Genomic DNA, 15,068 nt, shown 5'->3' with positions numbered 1-15,068 from the left:
GCTCCTGCGATCGACCAGATAGTGCCCATGGCACAAAACCCTCATGTTCAGGCAACGGTCCATGATACTCATAAAAGTAGACCAACTGACCCTGTACCAATACTGCCCAACAACTTTCCATCCCTGATATTCGGTGCTGAACTGAATGCTGAAGTCGATTGATACAACTTTGAGGTGACTCATCCACTTCTGATCAAATCACGACGTGATTGACGATCTTGCGACCCTCGGAAGAATGTGGCTGGATTTGGCGGATGATGAACTCAAAATCTGTAGAGCACTTGCTGCCTGTTGACGTGGGTGCAACTATAAACCCCTTGTCGATAGGGAAGTAGTAAGAGAGAATGCCAGATGTCATTTCTTTCTACGCGTCTGCGTTTTTAGGGTCCTCCTCGACTCGTCGAATAAGTTCATTGATGATGGGCATGGTGAGATATTCTGCCATGGTTGGTGCTCAGATTGAATGGGATTTTTATCTTGTGTTCTTGCAGCGCGGGCCCTGAGGTTATTCAGCAGGTAAGATACAAAGGGGGACTTGAAAGAGGGTTGTAGTGGAGCTCGAGCTGATCACTTTGCCAAGGTGGGGAATATGTTCTTTTCTACGCAAAATAAGCGGCCGAGGTTCGGCACTGATCGAGGATTATCTCCTTGAATGCAAGTAGTCGACATCATTTCTTTCTGTCCAGCTTTGTTTATTATCTATCATAATAATCAATATCCATATTAACATGACAAACCCTTTCCCTGTATGCAGTCCTGGACCAGCCTTATACTGGCTCATCATTTTCCCATCGCCAAAACGCCACATGAGACTCCCAGAGAGCTCAAGTCTATGTGCATATAATAATATACGAGCAATACAGAACTAAAAATTTATGCCCAAACCCGTCGATGCATGGTCCTCCCAAGCCTCACTCTTACTCTATCCATCCTTTTCTGATGAACAATGTGACAACCGCACAACCCATCACAATTCCAACTGAGATGATTTCCTGACGCTTCCACCATACTTGTAAAACAGCATTGGCACTGGGATCATGCCAAGTGTAACGAATCCCAGCAGGGAATTACCCCATCCGTAGCCCAAAGTCGAGTACATGCGCGGTCCCGCCAGCGGCAGCAAAGCCCCCATCAGCGACCGTGTGACCACCATTGCGGCGGTACCGGAGGCAGCATACCGAGGATAGCAGTCGATCACGTAGGTCTGCAAGGTATTGTAAATACCCACCATCCCGAACGCAAAAGGCGCCAGGCCAATGATCGGCACAATCCAGTGCGTATGCTCCTGCGCAGACCATCCGTACCAAAAGAACGAGACGGGGATGAAGAAAGCAAAGACGATGGTGATGGACAAACGCATTTCCGGCTCAAAGACGTTGTTGTTGCGCAACTTCAACCGTGTGATGATACGGTCACTGACCAAGGCAAAGACGATCTGGCCACTGATAAAGCCGACACCGAGACCGAGATACGCGAGGCCACTGATCTCCGTGCTCCAGCCGTAGGACTTCTTGAAAACATCGGTCACTGTCGTAAAGAGCAAGTAGAGACATCCGTAGAGTGTGGCCAGATAAGTGGCAACTGGGAAAACGATTGGCGAACGGACCAAGAGATAGAATGGCATGATCAGCCGTTTGCCGAGGGTGCTTGTATAAGAACCTTTGGCATCCGCTCCATTAGGTTCGTAGCAGCTGTATAGTTCAGGACGATTGAGCTCCTTGCGGAGGCGCTCGGTCTTGCGGCGTATGATTACGACGTGGTTGGTCTCACGGTTGAAAATCATGACCAGAGCAGAGAGCGTGCCGCCCGCAATGACCAGCACCCAGAACACCTAGCAGGATATCAATATCAGTTATGTGGATGAAATCACAGGTGAAAATGACATACCCAGTGCCAACCCGCTCGCTGAGCGATGAAACCTCCAAGAAGCGGTCCCAGAACAGGTCCGATCAAGATACCCGTAGTATAAACTGCCATTGCAATTCCACGCTGTTCGGCCACAAATAAGTCGGCCACCACACCACCGCCTGTGGTCAAACAAGCCGATCCACCAACGCCCGTCAGGAAACGAAAGACAATTAGTGCAGAGATATTGGGGGCTAGCGCGCAGCCAATCTGGAAGGCGACAAAGAACGTGTTGGCCGCACTGAGGACGATCCGTCGGCCGTACATCTCACTCAGCGGAGAGAAAAAGAGAGGACCAGTCTATATGACAAATTGGTTAAGCATAAGTCATATTCTTGACAAAACGGAGACTGCACATACCACATAACCGATGAGATAACCTGTGACCGAGAGCGTTCCCAAAATAGTCGATGTGACATCAAATTCCTCCTCCGCATACACCACACCTGGAGAGAAGACCGAAGACGCAAATGGACTGAAGAGGTAGTGAGTAAAAGCCGGTTACTTATTTATTTGATGAAGTCTCAGCATACCTGATGAATGTGATGGTACTGACCAGTATCATCAAAAACCATTTCTGGGACACAGGAAAATTCCTATATCTTGTCAGATGCTAGACCTTACGTGGTGGCAGATATGACCGGTTATCTCTCACCTCGGATTCGTAGGATCATCTTCGCCGTCCCATCCTACCATGTCCTTCTCCAAGTCTATCACAGGGTGCACGTCGGGTCGCTAGTAATTTGACGTTAGCCAACGGCTCGCTAGTGGACATAATTCTTGATGACAGCGAAATCTAATGCCTACCTTGCCGCCGGCCATGGCGCTGGATGAATCCTTGCTAGTGATTGGTTGTCTGTATTCTCAGAAAAGCAAAGTCGAAGTTTATAGTGGTAAAAGTTGCACTAACTATCGAGCAAACGATCGCATAGTTTGGAGAGTGCTTAGCGCTTGTTCGTGGGATAGTTGCGCCTGGGCACCATTCTATGAGCAGATATATAAGGGGGCCGCGATACATCCTCAGGGAGGCTCGGGCCGCGCAGACTTCAAAATCTGACAGACACATCCCAAAAGGAGTCGTGTAATGCACTAAGCATATCCTTCCGGCACGCAATTGACCGCCACGTTGGATCCGGCCTTGTGTAGTCGTTGAGATCAGCGCGTCTAGACGTGCAGCGCCGGTTGGTCGGCACTCGGCCTGCGAGACCCGATATTTGGGTTAGACCGACCCATCGCGCTGCCGCCCGTGGTTCGGAATTTCACCCAGCAGCCACTCGGATGTTGGGTGGTCAGGTCTCGGATTGGACGAGAAGGAAAATAGAAGATAAACAAAACATTGAGAGAACGGGGGGAAATGGAAAATAAGACATGAGGGTTCATAATCAGTTGCCATGCGCACGCGGCACCACGCTCAGCTATTATCGGTCGGATCTTATGGCGCCCGACATTAAAACACTAGTACCCCCAAACCACACAATCACATTACAAGTCGGTCTAGAACAGATAGTCGAAGCTGAGTAAATCCCCCGTCATCCCGTCAAATTCCCCAAACTCTCTCCCGAACAGGTAATCCTCGCCTTCCGTAGGTCGTTGCAAATTAAAGGGTCGCGCTTCCAGGTAGTACGTCTGATCTCCGAGCCCTGGCTCCGGTCCATAAGTGGCAGCAGCCCCGGCCAGCGCCTCCATAACTCGCTCAGCTGTTTGGGGAGTGGTGTTTTCGGGCGCCGGAGTTGGCATAGTCGTGCATGGCGCACCTGGTTGGAGCGGGGGAACCACATACCCTGACGGTACCGGGGTGGAATCTAAGTGAGATAACGGAGGCTGTGATACAGGAATCATGCCGTATGCTTCGACCGGAGTAGACTGGGATTGATGCGTCTCCACGCCGCGCGTTAATAACCCTGAGCTGGGGGAAACCACTTCACCCGCTCCAGGACCGTTATATCTCTGATTCCCCTGAGGTGATGCAGCATGACCCTGTCTTGTCGTTGGTCCCGTATATGGCTCGTGGGCTTTATCTGCAACTGCCTCTGCGGTGTCATTCGGACTTTGCGACTGCGAGCCGTGATCCGATTTAGTGAACGTAGCTGTCAGTACCTAGTCGCTTACGTTAGCCTAATATCGACAACATGAAATCATCGCTGGTCGTACCGTTAATGCCACATGCAGGCGACGGGAATGGGAGCTGTAAGGGGTGAGGCACATCAGCATTCTCTTTGCTGTGTTCAAATCCATTTTGAGATTCCTTGCTGTGTCCGGGTTCTTAGAGCCCACCACCACATATATCAATGATAGACCTGCTGTGCAGACCATGTACGCAATCCTCCAGTGTGCTCCATACAGGAGACCGTCCCGGTGCATATCCTCCGTCAAATGGATAAGATTGCGGCTCGCGCCAACACACGCGGAGGCGTACTTGTGAAATCCATGTTCGGCATGACCGTTCCCCTCGGTGCTGTCGACAAAGTAGTGCAGAAACGGTCGATATAGAAGAATTTGGACGTGTGCATATGTCATCCATAGCTCGTATTTCGCTCTGTGACCTGTTAGCTGGGTGGAACTTAGTGGGACCGCACTCTTGGTGACCTTACTTCTCTAAGTGGGGGGCGTATCGACTTGTTCCCCGTTTATACCCCAGTGGGAGCGATGTGGACCACTTCTGCAGCTCCGCTTCGAGCTGCGTAACAATGTCGTTGCTCACCCGGTGGCTCATGGATCCGCTGTTGGTTTTGCGCCGGACGCCTCCCGACGGATAAAGCTCGCGAACGATTCGATCCAGAATATTGTGGAGTTTCAACAACGCGACAGAACCGGACATACTCCGAATCAGTGCCGGGTCTTGTAAGGCTTGTGATATCCTGGTCGACTTAAGGTCGTTATCGTCCAGATCTAGCGGCTGTTCGATGTCGACTTCGTTGCTGTTGATCGGCCGCGGATAGCCGCACATCGAGGCTACGACCATCAGTAATTGTCGCAAAGACCAAAAAAGTCGCCGCTTGATCTCTGCGACAATTAGATTGTCCCTCGTATTCGGCAGCTGGAGATTCATGCGAACGGCGAGAGAGAATGCATGTGACAGGCATGTATAGCACGGTGATAGCCTCTCTGTGCTCAAGATGAATAGGTTCATGTAGAAGATTGCTTGTAAGGTAACGATATCATTGCAGTCGTGCAGATCAACAAGATCACGGCATGTCGAGAAATATTTCGTTCTGCCTGCGTTAGCTTGAATCTAGTTTGAACGACACACCAGAATGAAGACATACCTTTCCGCGGTCGTGTCGTCCCCGCTTTCAGATGGGCCCTCGCCGATCTTCTCAAAAAGGCAGCCCAACGCCATGAGAGCGTAAACAAGCGGGATATGGCGCATTTCCCCTTCCCCATAGTCGCTCCGATCCAGGCTGTAGAGGAGTTCGAACGCCGAGTCAAAGGTAGGTCGGTGCACGACATGATAGAGGACGCTTGCATCCAGCGCTATGTTGATTAGGTGCTCCGCTCGCTCACGGGGTGGTAAGCAGACGACCCGCGGTGCCGGGTTGGCTGACTGAAACAATTTCACCCCGGGTTTCTCTCGTATACGTAGCCGGCTGTCGAAGTCCGCGCCGGGCCAGTCGCCCAGCTCCGCCTTGAGGCGCTCAATAAAAGCACGGTCGGCGGATGAGAATCCGAAGCGAGCTTCTCCTTGGCTTGACTGGGCCTGCGGCTGGGAATGTGTCGGGTCGTGACCGACATCATTGGCGCCGGTTGTTGACGGGGGATGGTGTTGCGTCGCCGAGCTGGGGGACTGGGAGGAATCTTTGGGGGCAGAAATGGTTTGATAGGACTCCTCCATCGCCTTGACCCTCTTCTCCAACTCCTGCAGACGATCGAAATGGGGGGAAGCTTTGCGTTTGCGACGTGGCTCCGGATACACACATTCTGTACCCGTTAGCTTGTCCCCAGCCTACCGTCTGTGATCTTATCGCGACAACAAAAAAGGGCCTCGCACCATTGAAGGAGGTGCGACAGTGATTGCAGGTAGAGACGCCGTCACACTTGATTTTCATCTGGCGACAGCGCTCGCATGCCCGGCGAGTACGATCCTTGGGTCTCCCAGTGGCATCGGACTGGGAGGCATTCCCATTCGGGGGTGGGGGCATCTGAAAATGGCGGAACATGATGAGAGAGGGATGCGGAATGTACCTGACTGCGATGCAGTCATTGGGAGGCGAGGATCTAATGGAATGGAAGGGAAATGGAAATTAACATGCGACCATAACAAGTTGAATTGTGGGGAAGAGGAAGAAGAAGGAGGGGAAGGAGGGGGAGGAGGAGAAAAAGATAGGAAACGTGACAATGTGGGATGGAAGATGAGATGAGTAGTAGTTAGTAGTAGTAAGTGAGGTGAAAGTTCCAGGTTCCAGACAGAATGCCGCCCGATCGCGAGGTTCTCGCCAATGACGCACCACCAAACAGCACCTTGAAGGATCACGTGGTGACTGGGGGGGGGGGTGGAAATTGGAAGGAGCCGCGACCAGTGGTGGTAGTGGTAGTAGTGGTGGTGGGTTTCGTATTATTGAGCACATTCTAGATTACTACTTACTACTACGGTAGTAATTCTCTCACTCATCCCTCTCTGATCCTTTTTCGTGTCCTAAGGCACCCGGGGGGCGGGATGGATCTTATTGCGCCCGACTGCTTATCGGCCTACCACTACTGCCCGTCGGCTGGTCCCGAAACCTGCCTGTCAACTGCCAAAGGAAAGAAAGAAGGAAAAAGTACCCACAGCGGATCATTTCTCTCTCCACTCTACTTAGTACTACCTTATTGTCTAATACTACATAGTAGTCTGTGTGTCTGTCCAACAGTTTTTCTATACTCACGCACAAGTCACGCTTGCTCATTACTCAGTTCGGTTCCTCTGGTGAAAGACACACTTTCCCCTTTAATTTCATAATCTCTAGTATGAAGGGTAAAAGGGTATACACTTCTGCGACTTCAATCCTTCTTTTCCCCTCCTAGGGCTTGATGAATACGATGATGCTACGGGCAGGTCATTACCTGACGGTAAATCTCACATTTTGTTACTCGAATGATACATAAATGTTACTCGGGACAGAGGATCATTTACTCTAACGTGGTTGAGAATCCTAGCAGTGAAGGTCATGCTACATAACCCTGTCGGGGAACGAAGCTCGGGATAAGAGGAAAACAAGTGGGGACTAATGCATGCACATCCTAGCAATCATCATCATATTTATAGCGTGGTCATCAGCCATTACTAGTCTACTGCTCCCATCTATTTAACTACTCAATCCCCCACCCTCTGCGTCGCGCACTTGCCCTCTCACACCTTCAAGTGCTCATCAAACCACTGCACAGCCTGGATGAAGGCATTTTCCTTGGCGAACAGCACCTTGGGGTCGCTGAGGTCTCCCCGCAAAGCGAATCTATGACATGATTAGTCTAATGCGCAGTCCATTGGGTTTCAAAAATCACTCACCCATGTCCGACACCGCCATAGAGAGTCTGGGCATAGGGCAACGCCAGCGTTTCCAAGATCTGCTCCGACTCGTGTCGCTTCTCGGCGGGGAAGACGTGGTCCTTCTCGGCCGCCGCAATGGCCAGAGGACCCTTGATGGCCTCCAATTCCTCCTTCTCCACCAGACTAGGGTGCGCCAGGAAACCGACATCCACCTTGCCTTGGTCGGGCTTCAGAAACCGAACAACATACTTGGCGCCAAAGCAGTATCCGATGGCACCGATTTTCTGTTATATGATTAGCCACTGTTCGTCCGGCAAGCCATTGGCAGCGGCCAGGATAGGCCTACCTTGATGTTGTACTTGGTGCGCAGTTCAGCAATGCACTTTTCCATGATGGGGTCAATGACGGGGGGAGTGTGTGCGATCTTCTTCTCGTGGTATTCGCCCACCAGCCATTTGTGGAGGTCCAGGCCCGCGGCGCCACCAATGGGGATGGGATCACCATAGAAGAGATCGGGAATGAGTACCAAGTAGCCATTGGCGGCGAACTGGTCAGCGATCAGCTGGGCATTCTTGAACCGGTGGCCCAGGATATCAGTCAGTCTATTTCGGTCAGTTCAACCTATTCAGTTGCAACCATTGCAGTGAGGAGGGGGCAGACAGGATGATTGCTTTCTCGGGAGCGGCACCCTCAGGAGCCTTCTTGTAGACTTCAAAGTCATCAATGGTGATGAAGTCGCCAGTCGCGTCGCCATCATGCTTGACGCCCTGAAAGCAGCACTTTCTGGGAGGGTAGGAGGTCATTGTGATGTGGGAATTTGGGGGGGGTTGGGGGGAGAAGTTCAAGGGACTTGGTCGGAAGGGTTTGGATGCTTGACTATGTGACCATGGACTTCTCCCGGTGACTTTATACCTCTCTACTACCTTATCCAAATGCAATTTTGAGTGATCGGAATCATGTTTAACAGCATATCTCCCTAGTCCTCGGTCACGGACCGTGGTGTTTCTGGTCGGCAAGGATGTTGGACATGGTACTTCCTGTTGCCGTCCAGAGATCCGACGACTGCCCGATGGGGAATTGCCCCGACCGACATTCGGGTTAGCGCGGGTCCCGCGCTAACCTCAGTCTCGGCCTTTCCAGCTGGCATCCCGATTGCGAGGCAACTTCCTCGTTTTACCCGAAAGAGGTAAGAGCATGTTGAGACTACTGATTGCCTCAGGCAGTCAGCCGTTAGATTGTCTCGTACACTGCTAACCTTTCCTTGGTTTGTCTCTGCATAGGTACTTCACTACTCTTCACTAGTATCTATCTACTACTACTCACTCCGTGGGGCTGGAACAACTGCCACCACCGGTCCCGCCGCCAGTTGCACCGATCGTCCTCTCCCACATGCAACCACAGAGCGTACTGTGTATACCAGCGAATGTCCCGCGCTATGGAGGTCAGTTGCGGTATCCCGTGAAACTAAGCAACATTCCGGCTGTCATTTGAACTCTCGTCTTCTTCTCCCCATTCTGACATCTGACCTCGTCGACCATTGCCGATTCAATCGATCGAATCGATCGATAAGTTGATGGAGTTCAATGTGACCACTGCCGGGTCGCAGAGGGAATACTTGTTCTAACACAATGAGCATTGCATGCGTCTGGGCAACGCATCTTGTCATACAGGTTGCTGGTTTCTGTCTTGTATTAGCCGAGCTTTTATGCATGTTCAAATAAAACCGGACAAAAAAGCTATGGCAACTGGTCATAGAATGTCATGTGCAGCTCAACGGACGATGCCTTTGCTCAAAGTCAGATCTCAGCTCAAACTCATTCAGTATTCAGTACCTGTTCTATTCATGGGGAGCCATGACGTACATTTGGGGCTGCTTGTTGAAAGGGTGCCGTCCCTTGCATGATGAAAACTCCATGTCGCATTAACGGTTCCGCATCAACTGCAATGGTTTGCTTGGAGAAGAAACATGAGTCGGATCCAGGAAATATCGGCAGACAGAATGTTGCCGCCTTCCCTAAAGCTTCGTACCAGCTGGATGAGCTTAAGCACCGGCTCCAGAGGCGGAAGCTGCCCCTGGAAGTCCAGGACCGGGCATGGGGATTTTCACACATAGACACTCTTCATTTGATAACCGTCATTTAGACATCAAGATTATTCACACCGTGGACATTCACTCAAAGTCATCACAGCATCATGGATCATTCACTACTAGTCATTGTCTATATCTTGGATCTTGGGCCCACTTCCGCATCAGCGCAGTTAGCATTAGTGTCGGAAAACCATACTCTATCATGGCTCCTCTTAAAGGCAGCATCTCCCAGCGGGAGGTCCAGTGGGTCAAACTCAGCAGTTCCTGCACATACAACAAGATCTGTTACTTCAGGCGAACCAGGTCTCTGGTCAATCTAGCTCATGGCATCAACATCATTGGACAATTCCTGATGATCTCTTCTAAAGACCGTACGCTTCCCTTTCTCACCTTGTCCATCTATACTGACACTTGACTAGGCTATGATGACCTACAGGACAAAACTATACCGGAGTCTCTTGATGCTCGTATTGACACCAACAATCTACTTAGCAGCCTCGCTTTCGGAATGTGCGCCTGCACCTTTCTAAATGTCTTTTTTTGCCTCCTCATGATATGCGACTGGTTCTGGCCAGAACGGAAAGAGAACCTTTGCATTCAGTGGACATGGAAACTCGGTTCTGCTGCGGTGAGTCTGTTGCAACTGGCAGCATGTGTAGTGGTTACTATCACTGTGGCGACGCAGGAAGTTCAGATACACGGTGTGTCAGCAGATGAACAAGAAATCATCCGAAGCACCTTGGGCTGGATCTCTTTGGCCTACCGAAAAGATGGCCGGACAGTAGCGGGGCTAGTGTTCTACTGGATTGGGTGTATGTCCGTATGTTGGGGGTAGGTTCTTGGATAAAACGAATGTGATGAGAGAAATATCTAACCATGTGCCAGTACCGTTATTATGTGGCATTGCTACGCGTACCACAACAATGACAGGCCGTTCGCCGATCACGCGAGAAAAAGACGGAGTCGAGGCGCTGATGAAGGAAGGACTTAAGTTGGACTCCACTCCAGTGAAATAGCTGAGGCTAGTGGCATTAGTCACTTCTGGATGGTTTGAGTGAAGTGTCAGCTTTGTTGCTGTATTCCTGAAGCCTTGGACCCAAGTGTAGAACACCAATACGATTTTTAGAGATTATTGCTCCATGGTTCTTTCAATTTATTGCTCGCGTCTTATTTTGAGGATTTGATCAAACTGATTGACGAGATGTTCAGCCAGATAGAACTAGGAAGCCTTGCACTAATCAAAGCCTCAGGGAGACGACAAGGTTCACAATATAGCCATGTGTCAACCATGTGAAAGCGGGCCTTTGACTGCCACAAACGATTTCTCCTCTCCGTCATAGAAGCGACTATTTACCCCTTTCTTCTATTTTATGCAGCGTACTTACTCTCGGAAACTCGGCTACCTAGCTTGAGCTATGGTGGGCTGCCATTCAGTACTGCGTGTTGCTTTTGCGGCGAATTAGAGCAACAATTCGCCCCATGTACAAGATTAGGGTCCAAGAAGAGTGCAGCAATAGCTCCAGGGTACCTTTCCAACCTAGCCAAACGTCTTTGAGGATCTAGGTATTGAATCCGTCACATGGTGTGTGCATAGTCGATTCCAAAACCGCCACGGTTACACCCGAACTGGCATGACTCAGGATGTAATTTGCTATGCGAAAAACCGGATCTCCTCGCCCCGGTACAACATCCAGTAACTCGCACGTGCATGCAGGCCCGACTCAGACTGGCTCAGTGGGTCTGAAGGATACACCAGCTGTTCTGGAAAGCTGGCGCTGCATACTACAGCAACAAATTGCCGCATGTCACTAGATCGATTCCGATCGCGGAGTGTGATCATCTCTATGGGCTTCCGCTCCTTCCAGACGTCCCAACCCATTGGAAAGCGAGTGACAGAGCGTGGCAGAACCGCGTGGCCGACGGAGTGGCACCTTGGCTGGCAGGTCCAAGCTTTGGCCAAGGAAGCTTGCGCTCGGCGTGGGTTGCCGAGGCGGGCAGCCCCGAGCCGTTGTTTACCCTCGCCGGAGTAGTGCATCCGTGAGGGACATTTTCGCCTGTCAATGCCTGGCTCATCCAAACTGCTGCTTATCCACGTGTGCTCTGGAAATGGCTCTACATTGGTGATTCCGTCGTCAGTACGAGGCAGCGGAGATACGAGGGATACTAGAAGGAGTGGGAAGACAGCGGCAGCGACCCCGGAGATAAGCGCTTGCCGGGTGCATAACTACTTACTTACTAGTAGACTACACTAGTCGATTAAGCTGCTGCCATTGACCAACGGCAGTCTGTGCCTGTGTCTGTCCCGCCCGTCCCTCCTGCCAATGGGAGATTTGGCCGATACCACGCCTCTTGATTCCAGGGTATGATTCGAATCCCGTGAGTCCCACTGAGCTGTGGAATTCAGCCCTGTTACGTCAAGCTGGAGGGCTTCTCGCTTTGGGATGCTGAGCACGTGGGCTCCTTTGTGAGTCTGTAACTGGTAGACATCCCTCCATCCTCGCGTCCACTACTTTCTAGCTCGCTCATCTTGAGCCGTCTCCTGGCTCGCATGAGGCGACCAGCTCACAGATGTATGCTGGACCGCAATCTCCGATCGCCGGGTATAAAGGGTTCTCCAAACCCCTCTCGGTCAAAATGTACCCCGCTCGTCATCTCCAATCCTCTCGAGGGCACCTTCTCCAGCTTCTGTCAGTCGTACTTTAGCAATGCCTCGCACATCTCTCCTCACCCTGGCCTGTGCCTTGGCCACGAGCGCATCCGCTTTCTCCTACGGCGCTGCCATTCCTCAGTCTACCCAGGAGAAGCAGTTCTCTCAGGAGTTTCGCGATGGCTACAGCATCCTGAAGCACTACGGTGGTAACGGACCCTACTCCGAGCGTGTGTCCTACGGTATCGCTCGCGATCCCCCGACCGGCTGCGAGGTCGATCAGGTCATCATGGTCAAGCGTCACGGCGAGCGATACCCCTCCCCTTCAGCCGGCAAGGACATCGAAGAGGCCCTGGCCAAGGTCTACAGCATCAACACTACCGAATACAAGGGCGATCTGGCCTTCCTAAACGACTGGACCTACTACGTCCCCAACGAGTGCTACTACAACGCCGAGACCACCAGCGGTCCCTACGCCGGTCTGCTGGACGCCTACAACCATGGCAACGATTACAAGGCCCGCTACGGTCACCTCTGGAACGGCGAGACGGTCGTGCCCTTCTTCTCTAGTGGCTACGGACGTGTCATCGAGACGGCCCGCAAGTTCGGTGAGGGTTTCTTTGGCTACAACTACTCCACCAACGCTGCCCTCAACATCATCTCCGAGTCCGAGGTCATGGGCGCTGACAGCCTCACGCCCACCTGTGACACCGACAACGACCAGACCACCTGCGACAACCTGACCTACCAGCTGCCCCAGTTCAAGGTCGCTGCTGCCCGCCTGAACTCCCAGAACCCCGGCATGAACCTCACCGCATCTGATGTCTACAACCTGATGAGTATGTGATTACGGTACAATCATTGGCTCAAACATCCAGCTGACAGCATCCTAGTTATGGCCTCCTTTGAGCTCAATGCTCGTCCTTTCTCCAACTGGATCAACGCCTTTACCCAGGACGAATGGGTCAGCTTCGGCTACGTTGAGGATCTGAACTACTACTACTGCGCTGGGTGAGTTGACCGTTTGATCGATTATTGTTTCGGATCAGCAACTAACAGTCGACAGTCCCGGTGACAAGAACATGGCCGCTGTGGGTGCCGTCTACGCTAACGCCAGTCTCACCCTCCTGAACCAAGGACCCAAGGAAGCCGGCTCCTTATTCTTCAACTTGTACGTTCTCAGCAGAATTAAAGTCTCACAGAAAGAAACTCTTCACTAACATATATTAGTGCCCATGACACCAACATCACCCCCATCCTCGCCGCCCTCGGCGTCCTCATCCCCAACGAGGACCTGCCTCTTGACCGCGTCGCCTTCGGCAACCCCTACTCAATTGGCAACATCGTGCCCATGGGTGGCCATCTGACCATCGAGCGTCTCAGCTGCCAGGCCACCGCCCTCTCGGACGAGGGTACCTACGTGCGTCTGGTGCTGAACGAGGCTGTGCTCCCCTTCAACGACTGTACCTCCGGACCGGGCTACTCCTGCCCTCTGGCTAACTACACCTCTATCCTGAACAAGAATCTGCCCGACTACACGACCACCTGCAACGTGTCCGCGTCCTACCCGCAGTACCTGAGCTTCTGGTGGAACTACAACACCACGGCGGAGCTGAACTACCGCTCTAGCCCTATTGCCTGCCAGGAGGGTGATGCGATGGACTAGATGTTCGGACCGGGATACTTTAGTGATGATTGATATTCATGTTTGATGGTGATAACCACCTAGTTAATAGTCTTGTACAGTCATGCGGCGAATGTAAATAATGATAATAGCAATGATACATATTGAATTTTCGCTGTGTTCTTTGTGTGCATAGGCACTTTGGGGGATATTAAGGCTTGAGTTTATTCCAGTTCGGTGTATAGTGCGACCAACCAATTGACAACAATTCATTGGAATGCAATCTTGTATATGGGAAACTAATGGAGTAAGATGCAGCTACTGGCTGACTGCTTGGAAGTTTTATGTGTACACCGCAGGCCGTCTGGTACGGTCGGGTTCAACTTGGACCGTGCTTCGTGAAACTTGCCATGTACTCTTTACGGTCGCATATGCCTATTTGGCCTCGACGGGAGGGGTACTCAATGTCACGGCTAGTTATAGTGAGTAGTCAAGCTAAGTCGGTGTGTCAAGTAGGAATTTGGTGACTAAAGTGGAGGTTGAACATTCATTGAACTTTGATGGTCCATCTGAACGTTGCGGCAAAGTCAGGGTGAACAAATGAAGTTATATATTACCGACACAACACCAGATGGCACAAGAAATTCTGTGCCTAGGTACTTACTAGTAAGTAGTAGCACAACTTCTCGCTCAAGGCGACCGACGGTCTCTTTGAAACTATAGTACTATAGTTGATAATCAGGATTCAAAGATGCACAATGACAGCATACTTGCATTGTCATATGCTTCCCAGGGGTTTAAAAAAAAGCATCGGATTGGGTTTATAGGGTACAGGTAACCTTTCTGATACCCTTGTTCTAGCGCATACACTAAACCAAGGATCCGAAGATGTCCATAACAGGGTAGTAGCCATTGAAAGCTCGTTTAATGATGTTTTTTTAAAAAGCGATGTGCAGAGGATGATTCCTCAAGGGGATAAGGTAGAAAAAGGAAAAACAAAAAATGCTTCCACGCGGATTCGAACCGCGGACCTCATGATTACTAGTCATGCGCTCTACCAACTGAGCCATAGAAGCTGGTTGATGTATGGAGTACTAACTGTTTGCTCTATGTGCAGTGAACATAATAAACAGCAGATTGTTACCGAGATGCTTTCTCATGCAGGTTCCCGGATTGACAGGACAACATCCACCTGTCCAGTCTGACCAACTGTTACCAACTGTCTATCTGCAACCTCCTCAACCCAGCAAATTAGTCTGTTTGCTAATTGTTGCGTTGGGACCCACCATGTCCAACAGCGTACTTCCCAGACTATCTCATCAGTCACCACTTCAAATCG

General features: G+C 51.1%; 5 protein-coding genes and 1 non-coding gene across 6 annotated transcripts; 2 read left to right on the top strand and 4 right to left on the bottom strand.

The window, feature by feature from the left end:
- Positions 1–967: 967 nt before the first annotated feature.
- On the bottom strand, positions 968–2,727 carry BO88DRAFT_424411 (MFS transporter; the record flags this gene model as incomplete). The annotated part of the gene is made up of 6 exons (XM_025708734.1): positions 968–1,831; positions 1,888–2,205; positions 2,266–2,380; positions 2,439–2,501; positions 2,561–2,640; positions 2,713–2,727. 6 exons carry the CDS (start codon positions 2,725–2,727, stop codon positions 968–970), a joined length of 1,455 nt encoding a protein of 484 aa, XP_025564664.1.
- Positions 2,728–3,399: 672 nt separating this feature from the next.
- Positions 3,400–6,062, bottom strand: BO88DRAFT_424410 (uncharacterized protein; the record flags this gene model as incomplete). The annotated part of the gene is made up of 5 exons (XM_025708733.1): positions 3,400–4,002; positions 4,057–4,441; positions 4,497–5,117; positions 5,172–5,823; positions 5,894–6,062. The coding sequence occupies 5 exons, from the start codon at positions 6,060–6,062 to the stop codon at positions 3,400–3,402; spliced, it is 2,430 nt and encodes an 809-aa protein (XP_025564663.1).
- A 1,169-nt stretch (positions 6,063–7,231) lies between these two features.
- On the bottom strand, positions 7,232–8,377 carry BO88DRAFT_385860 (dienelactone hydrolase family protein; the record flags this gene model as incomplete). Its single annotated transcript, XM_025704761.1, has 4 exons — positions 8,030–8,377; positions 7,716–7,971; positions 7,388–7,653; positions 7,232–7,334 (listed from the first exon to the last, which is right to left on the bottom strand). The coding sequence occupies exons 1-4, from the start codon at positions 8,170–8,172 to the stop codon at positions 7,232–7,234; spliced, it is 768 nt and encodes a 255-aa protein (XP_025564662.1). The 5' UTR covers positions 8,173–8,377.
- A 1,283-nt stretch (positions 8,378–9,660) lies between these two features.
- On the top strand, positions 9,661–10,293 carry BO88DRAFT_480249 (uncharacterized protein; the record flags this gene model as incomplete). The annotated part of the gene is made up of 2 exons (XM_025712131.1): positions 9,661–9,829; positions 9,878–10,293. The coding sequence occupies 2 exons, from the start codon at positions 9,661–9,663 to the stop codon at positions 10,291–10,293; spliced, it is 585 nt and encodes a 194-aa protein (XP_025564661.1).
- A 1,870-nt stretch (positions 10,294–12,163) lies between these two features.
- BO88DRAFT_337113 (histidine phosphatase family protein) lies at positions 12,164–13,771 on the top strand (the record flags this gene model as incomplete). The annotated part of the gene is made up of 4 exons (XM_025702930.1): positions 12,164–12,944; positions 12,999–13,116; positions 13,172–13,276; positions 13,336–13,771. The coding sequence occupies 4 exons, from the start codon at positions 12,164–12,166 to the stop codon at positions 13,769–13,771; spliced, it is 1,440 nt and encodes a 479-aa protein (XP_025564660.1).
- Positions 13,772–14,732: 961 nt separating this feature from the next.
- On the bottom strand, positions 14,733–14,805 carry BO88DRAFT_t98. Its single transcript has one exon. It is a non-coding gene; the product is annotated as a tRNA-Thr (tRNA).
- Between the last annotated feature and the right edge of the window lie 263 nt (positions 14,806–15,068).

The sequence above is a fragment of the Aspergillus vadensis genome (assembly GCF_003184925.1).
Source record: "Aspergillus vadensis CBS 113365 unplaced genomic scaffold BO88scaffold_7, whole genome shotgun sequence".
Classification (NCBI taxonomy): Eukaryota; Fungi; Ascomycota; class Eurotiomycetes; order Eurotiales; family Aspergillaceae; genus Aspergillus; species Aspergillus vadensis.
The sequence above is the reverse complement of the archived record's forward strand: the minus strand, read 5'-3'. Positions and strand labels throughout refer to the sequence as shown.